Source organism: Phacochoerus africanus, chromosome 8 (assembly GCF_016906955.1).
Source record: "Phacochoerus africanus isolate WHEZ1 chromosome 8, ROS_Pafr_v1, whole genome shotgun sequence".
In the NCBI taxonomy this organism is placed as follows: Eukaryota; Metazoa; Chordata; class Mammalia; order Artiodactyla; family Suidae; genus Phacochoerus; species Phacochoerus africanus.
The window spans coordinates 87,097,399-87,118,128 of NC_062551.1; the positions used below are offsets into that span (position 1 = coordinate 87,097,399).

A 20,730-nucleotide genomic window follows, 5' to 3' on the forward strand; every position below is an offset into this window, starting at 1 on the left:
CCAGTTCTGCCAGCCAGCACCTACACCACCAGTAAGTCAGGACATGTAGTATTTATTAAGCACCTACTGTGTACCCAGCACCATTCTAGACACCCAAGGTCCCACAGTCAGCAGAACAGGTATGAGCTCAGGCAGCTCTGGCAGCTCAAACACTGCCTCCCCTTCGAGGCCTCCACACACCAACCACCTACAGGGTCTGAATTAGAAAGTCCCTTCTTGGTGACTCTGCCTCCACTGTGTTGTCATTTACTGTGGGAGGAGGGGACACCCACTATCTCCTGTCACTCCGGTGGGCTTCTCCTACCAGATCTCACGGAACCCACTTGGCCACCTGGGAAGCAGGTATTACTATCCCCACCTACAGATGAGGAGACTGAGCCTGCTAAGCCACCAGTAGGGGGGACACAGGGGGATTTTTTTCTGGAGAAGCCCTGGGGCCATTCTCCCCTGACCACAAACAATAGTTACAGCACCCACAGAGGCAGCACCCGCTGTATGGACATGGCCTTATTTCTCTTCACAAACATCTTACCAGTGAGGGATTATTATCCCCATTTCACAGACGAGAAAACCAAAGTTCAGAGAGGTGAGGCAACTAGCCCAAAGTCACACAGCAGTGGGGCCATATCTGAACCCGGGATTAGCTGAACCCCAAGGACCACACTCTTCATACTGTAGCGTGCACCTACTACGAGCCTTCACCATCCCCTCCACTAGGAAGCTCCTCAAAGGGGAGCAAGCTTTGGGGTCTACACATTGTCCCCCCCTCCCCAGCACCCTGCACAGATACAGACAGACTGAATGGGAATGAGAGGAAATGGAAGACAAGTCCCGCTCCCAAGACAGGTGGCCCGGCCCAGGTGAGCAGCCCCACCAACCACCCCAGGACTCATCAGCAGGTGCTCCTGGGATTGAGTTTCCAGGCTCTGCAACCATCCCTGCTGACGGACTTGGCAAGAGGCCATGCACTCCAGGGATCCCAGTCTCCATGAACAACCCAGTGTGGGGCTAGGTGTTCCATCCCAGCTTCCAGAGAGCCCTGGTCAAGGTCCTTTCCCTCACTGGACCTCAGTTTGCCCTCCTATGAAATGGGAAAGATGGCTCCCAACCCACCAAGACCCCAGCTGACATGCGGAGCAGTTACTAGGCAATCAGTGGGTGCTGGGGTGTGACACGGTGGCCTACTCAAAGCTCACCTCCTCAGAGAAGCCCTCCCAGACCACCGAGTCCAGTGACATGACCTCCTCACACTCCTTCGCTCTAGCAACACTGGACTTACTCCTCACAGCTCACTGCTGCCTGAAACTGGCTTATTTACATCCTTGTCTAAGGCCTGCTCCTCCTCCAGCAGCTCCTGGGGGCAGTGACTGGGACACAGGCGGCCTCCATCAATATTTGTTCAGTGAATACTGCGAATGGGATCACCCTTAGGGACCCACATCACCCAATTTCTGCTTCTAACCTACCAGATCTCATGGTGTGTTCTGTGTCTTCCCGGGCAGGGCCCTGGCCTCTGGCCTCAGCCTCCCCATCCAAAACAGGTGGCTGGACAAAGGTTCTCTCTGGTCCCCCCAAAATCCAACCAGAAGGGCTCCAACTGGCCTGGGAGGAGGAAAGAGGGACTGAGACGGATCCCAGCAGTTTTTCATAAAATCACTATGCAAATTATATGCAAAAATATGCAGGTGAGCAGGTTCCCAGTGGAGCCTATGGTTCTGGCCACTTTACAACCAGACCTGGGCTGGGAGGAGAGCAGCACTTACTGAGCACTGACTAAGCACCAGGTCCCTTACTGATGGGACCAGGTGACATGAGCCTCCTAACTTCACAGCCTCAGGCCAGGGGGCTTGCTGCAGGTTACAGAGAACCCAGGTGGTGACAGGATGGAGCTGAGGGAAGCAGTCAGCAGGAGGAGGGCCTGGTAGAGGGGAGGGGTTGGGAGACAGACCCCAGTGCATTTCATCTGGTTCTAAGGAAAGGCAAGCCTGAAGGATCCAGGATGCCTAGGCCAGCTCTTAGGGGCCACCTGAAGCCAGGTTAGGGGGCTCAGGGGACCACGTCAGCTCCAGGGTTCCACTAGGCCTCCAGGAGACCAGAGAGACCCCTCTGGCATTAGCCTGGTCCTTCTAGCTGCATCGGGACACGGCACAGCTCTGACACTGTCCCCAAAGCTGCCTTCGGCACGTGCTGTGCATACACCCCAAGGACACACAACAAAAAGCCGCAGAGTGCCCATCTGTGTGGGTGAGTGTGTGTCCAGGCCCAGCCTCCTGAGGAGTCCAGCTGTGGTGCCCCTCACCCTCCCGTCTGCTGGGTTATTTAGAACCTGCACAAACTCATGCCTGATGGAGATGCAACTCCCTGCCCCCCACCGGCCAGGGACTGTCCCGCTGGTTTCTGAGCTGTCCCATTTCAAGGGATAGAAGATGCCAGACTCAGTGTGAGCCATGGGGCCCTCTGGGGCCGCCACCATCACAGAGATGGGAAACTGAGGTGCAGAGCAAAGAGGGAGGGAGAAAACTGGGGGAAGGACAGGCAGAGGCCCTGGAGGCCTGCCTGGGGCCACACTCGTCTCCAGGGTCACCTCCAGCCCAAGATAACACCCTGTGAGACACGGGTGGGAGGGATGCCAAGCTCTCACCCTCGTCTCCTGAGTCCTAGGGGACAGGCAGCACTGTGCAATGAGAAAGGGCCCTGAAGATAGACAGTGTGGGTCCAAACCCCAGCACTGGCCCTCAGCAGCTGTGGGACCCAGGGCAAGAAAGTCCACCTCTCTGAGCCTCATCTTCTTCTCTTACAAAATGGGCATGATAATAGTACCAATCTAAAGGGTTGGGGTGATTAAACAAGATAATCCAAACAGGCTCAAGGCCCAAAGCCTAGCTACCTCTCGGCTGGGTGAACTTGGGGCAGGATGCCTGGCCTGAGCCTCAGGTTTCCCATTTGCAAACGAGACAACAGTACAGCCCTGAGTCATAAGGACCCTCCCGAGAAGCAAAGGGCCTGACACAGAGTAGGTGGTCACAGCACCCAGGCTCTGTTCCCTTCCTCTGTTCTCATGGGGCCCGTGAAGCCTGACCACCTCGGCTTCTCCCCTTGACAATCTTTTCCCTATGGCATATGGAAGCTCCCAGGCTAGGAGCTGAATCAGAGCTGTAGCTGCCGGCCTCCATCACAGCCACAGCAACACTGGCTCCGAGCTGCATCTGTGACCTACACCACAGCTCTCGGCAACGCCAGGTCCCCAACCCGCTGAGAGAGGTCAGGGATCAAGCCCACATCCTCATGGATACGAGTCGGGTTCATTACCGCAGAGCCACGCTGGGAACTCCTGCCCCTGATAATCTTTATCTCCTGTTACGAACTACATGGAATATTTGTTTTTTATAGATATGGCGCCACTGAAGCTTCTAAACAACAATTCTCTTCCCAATTTTGCAGTAAGCACCCTGCCTTGTCAAATACAGGTGTTCTATAAATACCTGGGGGATGAATGGATGCAAGAATGAATGTGATCGGAAAGTCAGAAGATAACAAGTAGTGGTGAGAATACGGAGAAATCAGAACTCACACGCTCCTCTGGTGGGGATGGCAAATGATTCAGCCGCTCTGGAAAACAGTCTAGCAGTTCCTCAAAATGTTAACCACAGAATTACCATGGGCGCCAATAATTCTAGTCCTAGAGTATATATATATATATATATCCAAAGGAAGTGAAAACATGTCTGCACGTTTTGTTAAAAGTAGCATCATTCATAACAGCTAAAATATCAATCAGCTTAGAGATGGATAAATAAAAGGCGGTGTGTCCATACAATGGAATATTCACCAGCAAGAAAAAGAAATGAGGCACCAATACATGTCACCATGTGGCTGAACCTTGAAAATATTAAGCTAACCGAACGAAGCCAGTCACAAGAGACCACATATTGTATGATTCCACTTATATGAAATGTCCAAACTAGGCAAATCCAGAGGGACAGAAAGTCCATCAGTGACTGCCTGGGGCTGGGTGACGGGGAAGAAATGGGGAGTGGCTGCTAATACGTATACGGTTTCTTTGGGGAGGATAAAAGTGAATAAAAAAATCAGTGATGGTGACACAACTCAATATATTTTAAAAACATGTCATTATGTGCTTTGGATGGGTGGATGCTATGATATGTGAGTTAAACCTCAATAAAACTGTTGTTTAGGTGAAAAAAAAAAGAAGAATGAATGTGCGGTTGAAGCTCAGAAAGGGTGGGAAAGTTGTCTAGGGTCACACAGCAAAGCCTCAATTTAAATACTCAAAGCCTTATCCCTGCTTACCCCTTCTCCGAACTCCCAACCAAGGCCAGGGAAGGCTTCCCCAGCCCCCGCCTCTGAAGCACAAACACTGACGCTGCAGACCACAAACGGGAGTGACCCAGCCCAGCAACGGCCTCCCCTGAGCCTGTCAAAGGCTACTTTGTCAGGTGGAAGGGGCAGGTTTGGCCCAGAGTGACCCGAGAGGAGAGAGAGGCAACTTTAAACTCAGGCTGGCTGCCATCTCCATCACTAGACCCCAGTGTCCCCAGCTCCAGCCCTTAATGGTTCCAAGATGTCCCCACCCAGACCCTCTGTCCACGAGGCTGGCTCCTGGCTGACCTCGAGAAGAGGCTTGAGGATATGTCGCTGCCAGGGAAGGGGTCAGGAGGGTGGCAGGGCCCAAGGGGTGAAGTACATCTTAGTTGCAGACTGCCCCCTCCCCCCGTGGCTGTCGGGGGCAGCCTTGAGGAAAGACATGTCCTCAGGGGCCCACCCACCATGCCCTGCCCCGCCTCCCTCCCCTTGGGTCCTGGGCACCAGCCTTCACCCAGCCCAGCCGGCAGCTGCTGAGCCCCAGGCTGGTTTCCGTTCCCTATTCTCTGCACAGAGGCCCATTGGTCCTGAGGGCTGAGCCCAGGCGCCAGCTGCAGGGCCTCTGACAGATGTTCAGTAACCCCAAACCCCAACAAACTGAATCCAGGATGGGGGGGGGGTTGTTATTGTTTTGGTTGTGGGTTTTTCGGTTTGCTTTCTAGGGCTGCACCCACGGCACATGGAAGTTCTTTGTTTTTTGTTTGTCTTTTGTCTTTTTGGGGCCGCACCTGCAGCGTATGAAGGTTCCCAGGCTGGGGGTCTAATTGGAGCTATAGCTGACGGCCTACACCACAGCCACAATGCGGGATCTGAGCCACATCTGTGACCTACACCACAGCTCACAGCAATGCTGGATCCTTAACCCACTGAGTGAGGCCAGGAATCGAAACAGCAAACTCATGGTTCCTAGTCAGATTTGTTTCCACTGGGCCACAACGGGAACTCCTGACATATGGAAGTTCTGAGGCTAGGGGTCAAATCGGAGCTACAGCAGCTGGCCTGCACTGCAGCCACAGCAACACCACATCAAGCTGCATCTGCAACCTAAGCCGCAGCTTGAGGCAACGCCCAGATCCTTAACCCACTGAGCGAGGCCAGGGATCAAACCCACAACCTCATGGATACTAGTTGGGTTCTTAAGCCACTGAGCCACAATGGGAACTCCTAAATGCAGCTTTGAAGCCTGCACCTAGTTCCCTGCATCCAGCCCACCACCTGGGCCAGCTCTGCCATCCCTGTCCACTCCCCCCCCACCCAAATCTGGTTACTAAGAGGGGAAGAGACCCCCTCGCAGCTCAGACCACATGGCAGGAGCCACAACGAATGCTGAGGAGGGGAAAGTGAAGGACACACGAGGACCCCCTGGCCCTCAGTCCCAGCTGAGGGTGGAGGGAACCAGAGCAAACCCCAGCCCCACGGCCCCTCCCCAACAGCCTCGCCAGCCTCCCGCAGGTCCAGCAACCCCCGTATCCAACCAGCCCATCCTCAGCCACTGCCCTAGGCTTGGCCCTCCCTGCCGAGCTCAGACAGAATGCAAACACCCTCAGGGCTTTAGGCACCCTGAGTGGCTGGCCCCCAAGTGCCCTGCAGTCCAGGGATGAGGCATGCCTTCCTCTCCTCACGTCACTCGACCAAAAACTCCTTCAGCTGACCCTTCACCTGACCCTCTGTGGGCTGAACCAGAGGCCCCATCCTGGGCTCTTGTCATCAGAGCCCCAGTCACACCAGCTCGGCTCCCCTGCCCATAAGGGACTCAACCAGGGCCAGCCCCACGCCAGAGCAGGACCTCAGGCTCCAGATGGATGACCCAAGTGGTCTGACCCAGGAACTAGAGCAGACAGGGCTTGTGGGCAAAAGGTACAGGATGGGAAAAACAGGGCTCAAAGATGGACATGTGGGAGTTCCCAATGTGGCTCAGTGGGTTAAGAATCCGACATAGTGTCCATGAGGATGCAAATTCAATCTCTGGCCTCAGAGTGGGTTAAGGATCCATCATTGCCACGATCTGTGGTATAGATCACAAATGTGGCTCAGATCTGGCGTTGCTGTGGCTGTGGCACAGGCCAGCAGCTGTGGCTCCGGCCAGCAGCTGTGGCTCCAATCCGACCCCTAGCGTGGGAACCTCCACATGCTGCAGGTGAGGCCTTAAAAAAAAAAAAAAAAAAAAAAGTGGACAACAGTCAAGGGGCTGTTCCTGGAACCTAGTGTCTTGTTCTCCAAACCCCAGGACAAGGACAGGGTGATGGCTGTAACTTCTGCAGTGATAGAGGCCTCTCGCGATCACTGTCCCCACTAAGGCCATCGCTGGTCAGCAGCTCTGGGTATGACAATGTGCTGGATTCTGGGCCAAGTAAACCCAAATTCGCAAAACTACCCTGCAGTGCAGTGGTCACCATCCAGCTTATAGAGGACAGAGATGAGCTGCCCAAGGTCACCCACCTGACAAGCAGAGGTCAAAGTCAGAGCCCAAATGGGACTGCTGCCCCCACCACCCTTTCCCACTGTTATCACAGCCCCCCCTTACACATACGCATGCACATCCAGAGGTGGGAGGCCAGGCTGGGCTCAGCCTGCACAACCTCGGCACATCTGTTCAGTGCCCTGGGTGGTGTGCATGGCCTTCCCTCCCACTGCGTGCTGGGGACAGTCCCGCCTCTGAGCTGTGGCCCATGCTGACCCCTCCCATCGGGAGCAGGACCTGACAGTGTTCTCAACAGGAACACAAAGGACACATGGGCGGGACAGTTCTCCAGGCCCTGCCTCCATTTAGCAGCACCCACATTACTGTAGCAACCAGAAGAGGTCCTGTGCATTTCCAAATGCCCCAGGCGCTGACATCTTCAGCACCCAGCTCAGGCCCCACTTTCTCCTGGAGGGCCCCCCATCCCACCCTTGTCCCAGTGACCCACTCTCCTCCCTGCTCAGGACCCCAAATTCAGCATCTCCTGGTTGGGCCTCATTTTCCAGAAATGCTTCGGCCAGAAACAGGGCTCTCAAGAGATCAGAATCCCCAGGACACCTCATAACGAGGACTCTGAGTCAGGGTCCACAGCAGGCAGGTGGTTAAATGAAGGGACTGCTTCCCTTGGCCCCTCTGACCCAGCTGCCACTTTCCTTGGGGGCACACAGACACACCTTCTCCTCCCCAGCATGATTGCACCCAGGGTTTGGTAAATTACATGGAAGCGAATCTCGGAGGAAGCCACGTTTTGAGTCTGCGGTACCCCTTGGAGGTCAGGCAGAAGATAAAGCGCTGAGTCCCTCGGCGCCACCCCCACCTTAATCACCTCTAAGGAGGCCAGATGACCAGCTTCCCCGTTGCCCCTTTGGCCTGGGCTCCCTCAACTCCGGGATTAAGAGCGGGGATTAAGGGCGGACACATGCCTGGTAGCTTAGAGCCCCAGCAATGCATATGTGTGTGCACAAGCAGCCGTGCAGGTGCACACCTGCAAGCACATCCAGGGTGTTTCTGGGCATGCGTGCGGGTGCATTCGTGTGTGTACACCCGCGGGTTGTCTTAGGTGGGCTTAGATGCCTGGGTGGGTCTGGGTGTGAGTACAAGGGCTGCATCTCCATGGGATACTCTTGAACCTGGGGGAGTGTGTGTCCCCATCTTTGGGTGCCTGTGTGAGTTCCACTAAGTACATGGGTCTCAGGCTCCCCGGGTGTGCACAGGACGGCGTGTGTGCTCAGGCTTGTGTACTCTTTCACATACACACGTGGGTCTGCAAGGGCACGCGTTTCTATCTGAGCATCGACCGCCGCCCCCAGGGTAGGAGAGTGTCTCCCAACTTCCATTCTTTTCCCAGGAGCTGCTAATACCCAGACACCCCAGGTGTTGGGAGCAAACCCTCTTGAGCTAAAAAAGGGGAGATGGCAACCTGGGGGCTCCCGATCCCCCCAGCCTCACATCAAAGCCACAAAAACAGTTGAAGGCAAAGGAGCAGGCCACAAAGGTCCTTCCCTACACAGACCCCAAAGCCCCCACACATCAGCACAGACACACAGCAACACACCACCAAACAGGTGCCTATGCACACAGACCCGGCCCTCACCTGAACCTAAACAGAAACATGGCCTTAGTGCCACACGGGTAAAGAAGATCGCCCTGGCCACAACCACAGCTTTGCAGAATGTCCCCCGAACACAGAGCCGGAACCCCCAGTCCGGATCTGAGACCATCCCAAACAAGCCTCTTGGCTCCCCTGCCTCTTGTGAGATAAGAATTCAGCCAAGCCAGGGCTCAGCTTCCAGAGGCCAGGGAGGGGCCTGCCCTGGGGGAGCTCGTCCGCCTCTCATCATGGGGACCCTGAGCAGCCAAGTTCCGAGTTTGGGTTCCGTGTCCTCACCTGAACAGCGAGGCAAGGGGCTGATTTCCTGTGGTTCTCTGCCCTTGAAACTGTACTTCTGGGGGTGGGAGCGGATGAAGGGCATGAGGGGTTTCTGGGTCCAAAGAAGCAGTCATGTCATCCCTCTAGCCTTGATCCCAAACACCCCGTTGGCCCTGAAGACCCCTGTCCCCCAGGGAACTCAGGTCCTGGCCCCAGTGAGTCGCAGGCAGGGAGACGGGAGGTTTCAATCAGCCAGGGAGTGAGTGAGGTAGAGGCCTCAGGGGAACAGAGCAGGAGGAGAGAGAGATGAGCATGGGAGGGAAGCAGAGGGAACAGTGAGCAGATGGAGGAGGTGGGCAGGAGGATGGTCGGCGGGGGAGATGGAGGGCAGAGGGGGGGAGATCTCTCATAACCAAGCCTGAGCCTGCGGTAATGAGGCAGGAAGCACTCTCATGCCCACTGCTCCCCGCTGCCAGCATCCACCCTCCTCTTCTCCGAGCTTGGGGATCACAGAAGCAGGGGGCTGGGGAGCAAGGACAAGGTGTGACAAGAGAACCAGAAGTAAAACAGACTGAGGTGTGAAAGCATGAAAATAAGGCGGCAATGTCCAAACTGAGGGAAATGAAACAAAGTCCTAAGTGTGAAGCTGACCAGGGAGATGATGTAATGGGGGATGAGCTGCTGCAACAACATATCCAAGTGAGGGCTCCAAGGAGGTAACTCTGCAGGGAGCCAGACACTATGAAAGGATGTAATAGAATTGGGGCTTAGTAAAGAATCCCAGCATGCAGAGGAGCAGTGCCTGGGACACTAGAACAGGGAGGTAGGAGAGAAGGGGCCAAAAAAGGGCTCACTGTGCTTGGGAGCTAGGAGGAGAGGCTAGTAAATGATTCCCGGAGGAAGGGGCATTTGTATTGGGATTTGGAGGATGAATAGGAGTTTGCTGGAGAAGGGAACAATCCATGGGAAAGGAACAACATGGGGTAGACATGAAAGCAAGAGAGATAATGTTCGCTCTGCACGATCTGGCATAGAGTCTTGGGGATGAGAGCAGCAGGTCAGGTCAGGTCAGGAAAGGCTTCCTAGGAGAGGGGTGAGAGCTGGGCCTGCAGTCTGGGCAGAAAGAGACAAGTAAAGAGAAGAAACATGGTACAAGGGATGGTACCCCACCTAGGAGTTAGGAGACATAGCTCTTGGTCCCAGCTCAGCCACCAACCTGCTGTGTTACTTTGGGCAAGCCACTGTACCTCTCTGAGCCTCAATCTCCTCACATGCAAAATTAAAAAGGCTGAACTACCAGTTCTTGGAAGACCCTCACTATGACTCGCGCTCACTCCTTCGGCTTCAGTCTTCCTTTCAGGACGATGAACACGCTGGACGGAGTGTTTCCAAGGGCACTTCCAGCCTCAGCTGGCCTCAGGCCATGGCCCAACTCAACAGAAAACATGCAGCAGAGAAGACCCGAGTGGAAGCCAAGAGCCCCAGGCCTGGGTCAGGGCTCCCCGGCGCAGCCACACTGGCTCACCCAGCAAGACCTGCCTGGGAGTTCCCGTCGTGGCACAGTGGTTAACGAATCCGACTAGGAACCATGAGGTTGCGGGTTCGGTCCCTGCCCTTGCTCAGTGGGTTAATGATCCGGCGTTGCCGTGAGCTGTGGTGTGGGTTGCAGACGCGGCTCAGATCCCACGTTGCTGTGGCTCTGGCGTAGGCCAGTGGCTACAACTCCGATTCGACCCCTAGCCTGGGAACCTCCATACGCCACGGGAGCGGCCCAAGAAATAGCAAAAAGACAAAAAAAAAAAAAAAAGATCTGCCTGGCCTTACATTTATCCTCTCAGGACACCACACTCAACAGTTTGCAGCGCACAGGGTAGCACGGAGCAGCACTTGTGCACCAGATGGGACTGAGGCCAGACTGCTTGGGTTCCAGTTCTGGTAAGGGTGCCACTTACGAGCTCTGTGATCCCAGAGAAGTTTCTTAACCTCTCTGTGCCTCAATTTCCTCTTTGGTAAAATGAAGGTAAAAATGATGCCTCCTTCACGGGGTGGTAAGGATTAAGGGAGTTTTTATATGTTAGATATTTGGCAGCAGATTCTCGCACAGGGCAGGCACTCAACAGGCATAATTCAATATGAACAGTATCGCATCCCCTTGGGGCAGCGTGGGGCTGCACCTGCTTTACAGACCAACATCCTCTGCCTTGACGAGGGAAGCCACTGTCTTGGTTTGAACTCAAAGCCCACCTCAGGAGTCACTGGGGTCTCCCATGCGGAGGCCCTGTCATGTTCAACTGTTCAGCCCCCAAACACCCTGTGGCACAGGCCAGGCACCCAGGAGGTGCCCAGTGAATGTCTGTTAAATGCAAGAAGCAATACACCCTCCTTAGAAACAGCAGCCTCTTCAACACTGGCTCCTCCACCCCAAAGGGAGGCTTGTTCCCACCTCTGCACATGGCTCTCCTTCCCCAGCAAGGAAGTGTTACTTTTAGCATCTCTTCAGCTCCCCGACATATCAGGGCCTTTCCCACCTCTGAGCTTTCATCCACCCTGATCCCTCTATCAATGTGCTGCCCTCCTTCAAGGCTTGGTATAAATGACACCTCCTCCATGGAGCCCTCTGTGATTCCCCCAAGCCCAAAGCAATCTCTTTTTCTCTAGACTCACTCCCTCAGCCCCTCTCCTAACTAGGAGCTCCCTGAGGTCAGGGACCAGCTTGAGCCCCCTCGGGGTTCCTAGGGCTCAGCACAGGCCAGACACAGAGGGGAACATCAGGAAATGGCAGCTGAAGTGACTGGCAGGGAGCAGCAGAGTAGGGATAAGAACCCAGGAAACCAGACTCACGGCCCAGCCTCCAGTCAGCCCGGATCATGTCCCAGAGGCTGGGGAGGAAGGTGATGGGCAAGGAAAGAAACCCTTCCCAGCCCAGCCCAGGAGGAAGCATACCCAGGGCACCTGAAGGAAGCAAGCCTCCCGCCCTGTCCCCAGCCTGGCAGGCCTGCCCTCCCCTCCCAGCTGGGCTCCCCCAGGTCAGGCCCTGCCCTCTCTGGCCTCTGATGGTTCTTCAGATGTGACGACTGGGAGGGCCTCTGGGCCACGCAGTCCCACTTCCCCACCTTACAGATGCGGAAGTAGAGGCTGGGAGGGTGGGGTGGGCAGCCGCCCACGGTCACTTGACAAGCCCGGAGCAGACCCACCTCTGAAATGCAAGGATCCTGGGGGGAGTGTAATAGTTAGAGTAAGTAAAATAAAAGCAACTGCACCACAGCAGCTTCCTCTTAACTAGCTGCCCCTCTCCCAACACCGCCCCTCACTTGGATACCCTGTTGCAGCGCTCCAGCCTGGTGAACGAGACATTACTGGCCCATTTGACCAGCTGCTTGCTGACTGCCTCGCCTGGGGGATGCTGCTTAAGCTCTCAGGTCTCTGTTGTGCCATCTGTAAAATGGGTAACAATACTCACTTCCTAGGCTCCCTAAGAACGGAGGTAAAACACGTAAGCACTTGGAACCGTGCCAGATGTGCAACACACACCCTGTAAGGACTGGCCATTATCACCACCATCATCATGCCTGGCTCCCCAACAAGGGAGCGACTTCGGGGCGGGAACCAGGTAGAAGGCAGCTGCAGACACCCCCACCCCACCCTCAATGGCAGCCTGACCATGAGGACGTGGCGGGAAAGGGCATACGGACATGGGCGCCCACCCTGGCGGTGCACCCTGGAGAGAGTGGCGGTACATGGGTCCTGCCAGCCTCCCCGAGAAGGGAGAATATGCTTCCCCTGCTCTCAGTATAACAGCCCCCACCTCTCCAGGAGCCTTGCCTGCTCAGCCCCCACACAGCCCCCCACACCCCAGCCCAGGGAGGGAGACAGGCCTAATGAGCCACCCACAGCCCCCTGGTGCCCGCAATCGAATTGGCAATCAGTTTGCTGCAATTAGATTTCCCAGATCCTGCTGGTGATTGATTCTAAATTACCCTTATTAAAGTCTGGGCTGTGAGCAGAGCTTGAGGGGAGGGAGCAGGCTGGGTGGGGCCTGGCTGGCAGGGCAGGGGGTACAGAGGCTGACCCTAGGGTGAAGCAAGCCCATGGGCCGTCCCAGAACAAAGATTTAGGCCCTAATCACATTCTCCCTCACTCCCACCCCTCAGATTCCTTCACACCCCACCAAGCCCCCCACCTTCCTTCTCAGCTTGAAGGGGTATGATGACAAGGGTGGTCATGGGACAGACAGAACCCAGAGTAGGTGAAAAGTAACTGAATACCCAGCTCCACCAGTGCCCAGCTGCGTGAGCTCTGGCAGGTGGCTTAACATCTCTGAGCCTTTTTCTTCTTTTTAGGGTTGCACTGTTAGCAGATGGAATTTCCCAGGCTAGGGGTTGAATTGGAGCTGTGGCCACCAGCCTACGCCAGTCACAGCAATGTGGGATCCGAGCTGGGTCTATGACCTACACCACCGCTCACAGCAACACCAGATCCTTAACCCATTGAGCAAGGCCAGGGATCAAACCCACATCTTCATGGATACTCGTCGGGTTCATTGCTGCTGAGCCAAAACGGGAACTCCCGAGCCTTCTTCTAAATGAGCGGAATGCCACCAGGGTCAGAAGGCTCAGTGAGGCCACCTAAGGCTGGAGTAGTGTCCCCAATCCTTGGGCAAAGCCCGGGGCCACCTCCAGGCTTCAGGATTTCCACCTGTGAGATGGTAGGCTGTGGGGCCAATCACCTCTGAGGTCCTTTGCAAACATCAGCAGTCACATCCTCTGGGCCAGGACCTGTGTGATGAAGGGAACACAGCCGAGATACTCCCTAGGTGGGAGGCAAACAGAAAGAGCCCAGTGCCACCAAGTCCTGAGTGAATACCACAAACAGCAAGGTCTCTCTGGGGTTCCAGGACTGGAAGGGCCTGAAGAGTCATCAAGTCCCATCTTCTGCCTCCAGACTGGCCGCCAATTGCTCCAAGAAACCAAATTCCCTGTGAATTCCATACCACGCGGCACTGGAAAGTGCTGCCTCTGATCTGGCCCCGATCCTGCCTGCTGCAAATGGGAGTCCTCGCCCAAATTCTCCCTTTTAGGGTCACCCAACCCCCACCCCCAGGGTTCTGCTCTGGGTCATCAGAAATCATTCAAACTTGGTCCCCACATTCTCCAAGGGAAAACCTTATCTCTGCCCCCCCAAAAGCAATTCCTCCGTGAGCCCGGGAACAGAAGAGCAAAGCCAAAGCAGGTAAATGGGGGAAATCACTATTTGTGGGAGCAGCCCACTCTGTATCGGGCACTTTATTATCTTGTGTTGTTCCTTCTCAAAGAACTCTGAGGCAGAAGTATTCTTTGCTCATTTTAAAGAGGAGACTGAGGCTCAGAGAGGTGAAGTAAACTTGCCAAGATCACACAGCAGGATATTGACAGAACCAGGACTGCAACCCTGGTCCACTTGGTTGTGGGGCCCCTGCTCCTTCTGCTGCCTCAAACTGCACCCTCAGGTTTGAAGACCCCAAAATAGAGAAAGCACCAGCACCCAGGCGGGGCCTCCGAGTTGGGGTGGTGGGGGAAAGAAGGCAGCCCTTGGCCAGTTGGAGGGGCCCTGGAGGTTGTAAGTCCCTCTCCACCTGGTACAAAAGGCCGGCACAGGCATTCCCTGCCCTCCACCCTCAGCCGCCAGGTAGGGAAGGGGCTGGATCATTTGTCAGGGGCCACCCTCACCCCATCCCCCAGCTGGGCCCTCAGCCACCACTGCTCAGACTCCCCCTGTAATCGCGGCTTCCTGTTTGGTGCTGGGACGCGGCCTGGTCAGTGGGGGAGGGGAGGGGCCACCCCGCTGGCCAGGGCCTGCTCTGGAGGAAGGGGGGCCGGAAGTGAAGGCTACTCGGCCTGCTGGAATCCTGGGACACGCTGGGAGCCAAGGCCAGGGGAGCGGGTATCTGTCAAGAGATACACCAGGTGGTCCAGGACCAGCCCAGACTCTGCTCCCTGCTCGAAGGGGCACACGGGGTAAGCAAGGGACTGGGCCCTGAGGCAGCTCCTGGATCCAGCCACCCTGCACCCTCCCCCACTCCGCCCCCAACACAAAAATCACAGGGCTCCGAGCGGCTGGGCTGGAGCCCAGAGCCACAGGGCCTCTGTCCCTCCCAGATGTGGTGACCACGCCTTGGCGCTCAGACCGCAGGCCCACCCCACGCAGCCCCCCAGTGCCTCCCAGCCCACGGGCACATGCCTTGGACTTAGCAGGACTCTGCCGGCCTCACTGTCCCCCTAACTCATTGCCACAGGAGAGAACGTAAAGCCTCAGCCTGGGCTCCAAGGTTCCCGTCCTGGCTTCTCGCCTGCCTTCATTCGCTTCCTCATTCATTCATTCGCACCATTCAGTTCTGGGCCAGGCATAAAGTAGGCCTTGGGGGTTCTGCAAAGAGCAAGGCAACCACAGAGCCTCCCCAAGGTGCTCGTGGCCTATCAGGAACGTATTCTGACACCTCTCCTGACTGCTGTGTGCCCTCCACCAAGTCACTCCTCCTCTCTGAGCCTGTCACTCAGGCTAGAGAGCAGCTGAGGCGCAGTGGGGCCAGGACTCAGGCCGGGAGGTAGACTGGGGTGGCAGGGAGGTAGACTGGGGCACAACTTTCTAGGGGTCAGAAGGAGGAAAGGCAGGCCTGGTTGCCTATGCAAAGAGTGCACCCCAGTGCTGGGGGCATCCAGCGTGTGTCCAGGGGGGATGGTGACTTTTTGACCCCTCTCATCCTGCGGTTCTGAACATTTCCCCTCTCCTGTGCTATATACTCCCAGGACCCAGACCCAGGCCCCGCCCACCCCATCTCGTCCGCAGCCCTCCACAATTTATAAAGCTCGCCCTTGCTCCAGCCCCAACGACTCGACTCCAGAATAGCTCGTTTGCAGATGACAGGGCCTTGGGAGGTAGTGCAGGAGCAAGGGCTCTGGGGACAGGGTCCCCAGGCAAGCCCTTCCCCGCATCTGCCACAGCACAGCATCACCCACCTCCATGGCTAGGGTGAAAATTAAATGAAAAAAGACATGGGACACGCCTGTCCCAGAGCCTGGCAGTGAGCAGGCATTCATGAAACAGGTAATGTGGGCATAATGGGGGACGGGGGGGGTGGGTAGGGAAGATCCAAAGTACCCTGCCCAGGATCGCACAGCAAGAGAGGGTGAAATGTGGGCTGCCGTCCTGTTCTATTAGCCCGCCAGGCCCTGGCTCAATCCAGCTCTGCCACTTTCCAGCTGTGTGACTTTGGGCAAGTCATTTAACCTCTCTGTGCCTCAGTTTTCCTCATCAGTAACACTTCCAAAGACGTTCTAACAGTCTCCACCTCCAAAGCCGACCATGAGGATTAAATGAGCCAATACACCTAAAGTGCTCAGTGGGCAGCGCTCTCCGCAAGCAGGAGCTGCTCTTTGTATTATTAAGCCCTCAGAGGTATGGAAGCTGCCTCCCAAATCCTGGCCTCAGCCGCTGCCAGGCTCACTACCTCCCATCCCCAAGATGCCTCTGTCTGGTCCCGCCTTCAGGAATCCTATTGCAGCCCCTTCTAGAAGGACCCCTCCCCCTCCCCCAGGCAGCTTTGGGGGGTTGGTCCCAGCTAATGGGAGGGGCCGGAGAAGGCCTGCAGCAGGCCCTGGCTTCTGGGGGCAGCTCTGCCTCAACCCTCCCCCCTTCACAAAGCCCTCTCACCCACCCCACTGCTACCCCAGCATTTTCCAGATCTCAAGCTGAAGCTGCCCCTGCCCCAGTGCTGCCCTGGGGCCTCCAGGGCCCCCATGGGGTGGAACCAGCCATTTATCTTCAAAAGGCCAAAGTGCTTTTTCTCCAGCCATGCTCAACTCCACAGGAGGGAACAAGAAACACACGGAATTCACGGCTGGGGGCACTGCACTGCTCCCCAGGGAGTGGGAGGCACCGGTTCCAGTCCCAACTCCATCATGAGACTGTTGTAACTCCCCGGTAACAGTTCTATAAGCCAAGAATTTGTCCCCCGTTGACAGGTAAGAAAGCTGAGGCGCAGGGCAGGCTACAGCTTGCTCAGTATCACGTGGCAACCATTTGTATAGCTTAAGCTTAAAACCTCCTCCTCCAGGAAGCCCTCCCTGACACTTCCAGGCTCCCTCCTGCAAAGTCCCCAGCTCCTGACAGCTCACCACTGGCAGGCTGTGCTCAGTCCACCCAAGGAGCTCATTTTCTCATCACAACATCCCTGCGAGACTCCACTGTTATTGTCCCCATCTTAGAGATGAGCAAGTTGAAAGAGAAGCCCCTTAGCCAAAGCCTCTGTCCCTGCAGCCCCTGCTACCTTGAGTACTAAACAGCAATGGATCCCTAGGGTACCCCTGTGCCAGGGCCTGGTCTGAAGCAGCCCATGGATCCCCAACATTTAATTTTTACAGTGAGGACAACCTTGCCCTGCCAACCCAATGTCCCCAGTCAACCAGAATATCAGAGGGGAGAGGAACAGGGAGTTCCCGGATGCTTGAAATCCTGGGGGTGGGGAGGGAGCAGGAACCACCAGGCCTAGGGCTGGGGCTTCAAAAGAACCCCTTGATTGATTCCCCCTCCTCATGGTCTCTCGCCCTTCCCTTCCCCTCCCCACCCCGACCACATTCCCAATCACAGAATGGCAACCTTCTAAAAGAACAAGAAATCAGCATTCACTGTGTGTTTACTATGTGCCAGGCACTGTACTAAGAGCTTTACGTATTAACCCCAGTCTCTCTCCATCTTACAGAGGTGGCAAATGAAGGCACCAGAGAGGTTAAATAACTTTCTCAAGGTCACACAGCCACAAAGTAGTCAACCTCCATCACTGGGAATTGGAACAAGACTAAGAAACACCTAAATCCCTTTTAGTCCTGAGCATCTAAAGAACATGCTTCAAAGCTAACATTTCCAGAATCCTCATACTCTGGGTCTCTCTGGGTGGTGATTTAGGTACAGAAAGTGAAGGGGCCCTGAAGGTAGATGTCCCTCAGAGTCGCACACACTCCCCAACCCCACCATCTGCAGCATGAATGAGACCTACCGCCCCTGCTGAGGCCACCCTGCAAGCTGACCCCCCGACCTCCCTTTCAAGCTGGTGGGCAGACCTTAGGGTCGCGCGGCCCCTCCTCTGCCAGCCACTGCCCATCCCAGCGATGTCCTTATGGGCCCCCGTGCCATGGAGGCCAGTCCTGGAGCCTTGTTGGCGGAGCTCCTCTGGTCTAATCTTCGTCCCTCCTGCTGCAGGCATCACCCTCTTCCTCTGTCATTGGCACCCCAGGCCACCGGGCACCACCCATTAACCCCTGCCTCCCAGACCAGTCGAGGTGACGTCCCTCCTGGGCAGCCAGGAGAGGGACTCCCCCACCTCATCTAGAGCCCCGCCCCGCCTCTCCTCCGAGTCAAGCCCGCCATCTCCGCTGCCAGGCCCAGACCCTGGGGGGTTTGCTTTATCTGCCACCCAGCACTGGATGCGAACCACACCCATTCTACCTCGGCCTCAGATCCAGGGGCACCCTGCCTTATCGAGGACTTTCACCTCAAGGGTGCTCATTTACTTCCTTCCACCGCCTCTTGGGACAGGGATTATTAGCCTTGCTTTATGGATGAAGAACAGTTATCCAGCGAGGGACGCGACTTGCCCGAGGTCACACAGCTCCGGGTTCCCGCGGGGCTGCGGCATCTGAAGCATGGTGTCCTAGGCCGGCTGTCATGCATCTCTACACCAAACATTGACTGAGCCCCTCCTGTGCGTGACCACACACATCATCTCATTTAATCTCTCAGGAGGTGTCAGGAGCCCCATTGTGCAGGGAAGACAATGGAGGCTTAGAGAGGTGAGACAACTTGTCCAAGGTCACACCACGAATCAGGGGTGGAAGCAGGATTTGAACCCAAGGCTGTGTGATTTCCAAGTCTTTGATTTCCAAGATGGTCTTCCGGAAGTGAGGTTGAGCAAGTGGCCCAGCTTCTAGGATGGGCTGGGTCCCTGCCCACCCGCCCTCCCCCAGACCTCGCTGACCCTACCTGGGGGAGACCCGGGGATGAGGCACCCAGCCCACCAGGCCCAGTACTCAGCTTGGCATTCAGCACTCCCCCATCCCCCACTCACAGCCTCCACATGGGGAGGGCTGGGGAGTAGTAGCCTGTGTGTCTGAGAAGCAACCTCTGAGCCCCTGCCTGACCTCCTCCCATTTTACACATTGGCCCCAAGAGACTTGCAGGAGGAGACCAGGCACCTGGGGGTTGCCTGAAAGGCCTGTGTCCCTGTCAGCCTGGGAAAAGGGGTACAGGCACAGCTCCCAGAACCAACCAAGGGAATTGGACAGTTCATGACCAGGCCTGGCTCCTGACATGTGCCTATGGGGAACTCACTTGGGACCTGGGTCCCTGAAAGGGGAGGAGGCGGCCTTTCCTCCCTATTGCTGCCTCCTCCTCCTGCTTCCCCTGATGGAGCTGGGACTGAGCTCAACTCCAAGGCTGCTGCAGTCACTCAAAGGGACACTCAGGGGTCACCTCATACATACATATTCATCCCTACCTGCATACAATCAGCCCCTCAAGGGTGCACGCTCCATGCACGGGGTCACCCATGCACCTGCCTGCACACATATGCACACGCGCGCGTGCACACACACTCCCATGGGTCAGAGCACACACCCACCACAGTCTCTCCTCCACACACACTCACCCTTTGCCGGCACACATGGCATGGCCAACAGTCCCCATCCTCATCCCTTGCACACACCATTCACAATGGGTCACCCTGACACGACCACACGCAGGTAGGGCAAGGGGGCCCCCACCCATGGTGGCAGACTCGTCCTCATGCCTCATCCTTCGCCCGTGCACACCCCACAGGTCCCAGCACCCTCCACGGAGGTGGCCACACACGCGGCCACCCTCATCCACCCCCTCAGGTCACCTTCATACAAATCACCCTCCGCCCCTCCCCTTCCCATCTCGCAGCGACCCTCGGAGGGAGGAACAGAACGCGACCCTCCCCCCACCTGGGGAAAGGACCCGATTCCCTAAAAGTGGCCACGATCCGGGCACACCCACGAAGCCAAGCCACGTCCTCTCAAACCCGAGACACGCCCAGCGCGGCCTCGCGCCCAGACCCCAGCCCGGACCCGCCGCCGCCCGCGGGGAAGGGTCCCGCCGGCGGGGAAACGGGCCCGCAAGGAGGCGCGGGCGGCCAGCCGCCGAGTCCCCCCCACCCCGCCAAGGCTGGCGCGGGGCGCGAGCCAGGGCGCAAGAACCGGCGGCACTCACCCCCGCGGCGCGCCCCGCCAGCAGCAGCAGCAGCAGCGGAGGCAGGAGCAGCCCGCGGGCCCCGGGCCCGGCCGCAGCCCCGGCCCCGGCGCCAGCCCCGTGGGCGGCCCCGGCGCGGTGCGGCGGCCCCGGCTTCATGGCGGCGACGGCGGCGGCAGCGGGCGGGCGCCTTTGTTCCCGAGGCGGCGGCTCGGCGGCGGCGGCGGCGGCGGCGGCGCGGCCCGGCGGCTGGCCCAGCGCGCTGTCGGTCGGGGCTCCGGCTCGGCGGCCCGGCTCCGCCCGGCAGCTCCGCGCCCACGGCCGCCGCGCCCGCAGGAAGCGTGCGCCGCCGCCGGGCCGCCCCCAGCGCGGGGGGCGGGGCGGGGAGGGGCGGGGCCGGCCGCCGAGCGCCCCCCCCCCCCCCGCCGCCGCCGCCGCCGCCGCCGCCGCCGCCGCCGCCGCCGGGGGTCCTCGCGCGTCCCGCACGCGCCCAGCCGCCGCGGGATGGGCGGGGGAACCTGCGACCCGAGCCGGGCGGCCGGCCTCGCCGAGCCTCGCTGGGGCGACCGGATCCTGCAGCGCGCGCCTCCGCGAGCCGTCGCGGGCCTCGGAGGGGAAGGACCCCAGATGGGGAGGCGAGAGACGACCTGGCTCGTTGGAGGGTCTGGGTAGCTGGGTCGCATCTGCGTGACCATTAGCAGCCTCCCGCTAAGGGCGTGATTCACCGGGTCTCCCAGGACTCATCACCCTCCCGCCCCAAGCTGGTCCACAGAGGAGG

At 57.5% G+C, this 20,730-nt stretch overlaps 1 protein-coding gene across 1 annotated transcript in view; it reads right to left on the bottom strand.

Moving 5' to 3' along the window:
- Window positions 1–20,143, bottom strand: part of SDC3 (syndecan 3) — a 37,727-nt gene extending 17,584 nt beyond the window's left edge. Inside the window, exon 1 of the mRNA XM_047792963.1 lies at window positions 19,974–20,143. Coding sequence (XP_047648919.1) covers window positions 19,974–20,111 — 138 coding nt within the window. The 5' untranslated portion in view covers window positions 20,112–20,143. The remainder of the gene's footprint in view (window positions 1–19,973) is intronic.
- Window positions 20,144–20,730: the final 587 nt, after the last annotated feature.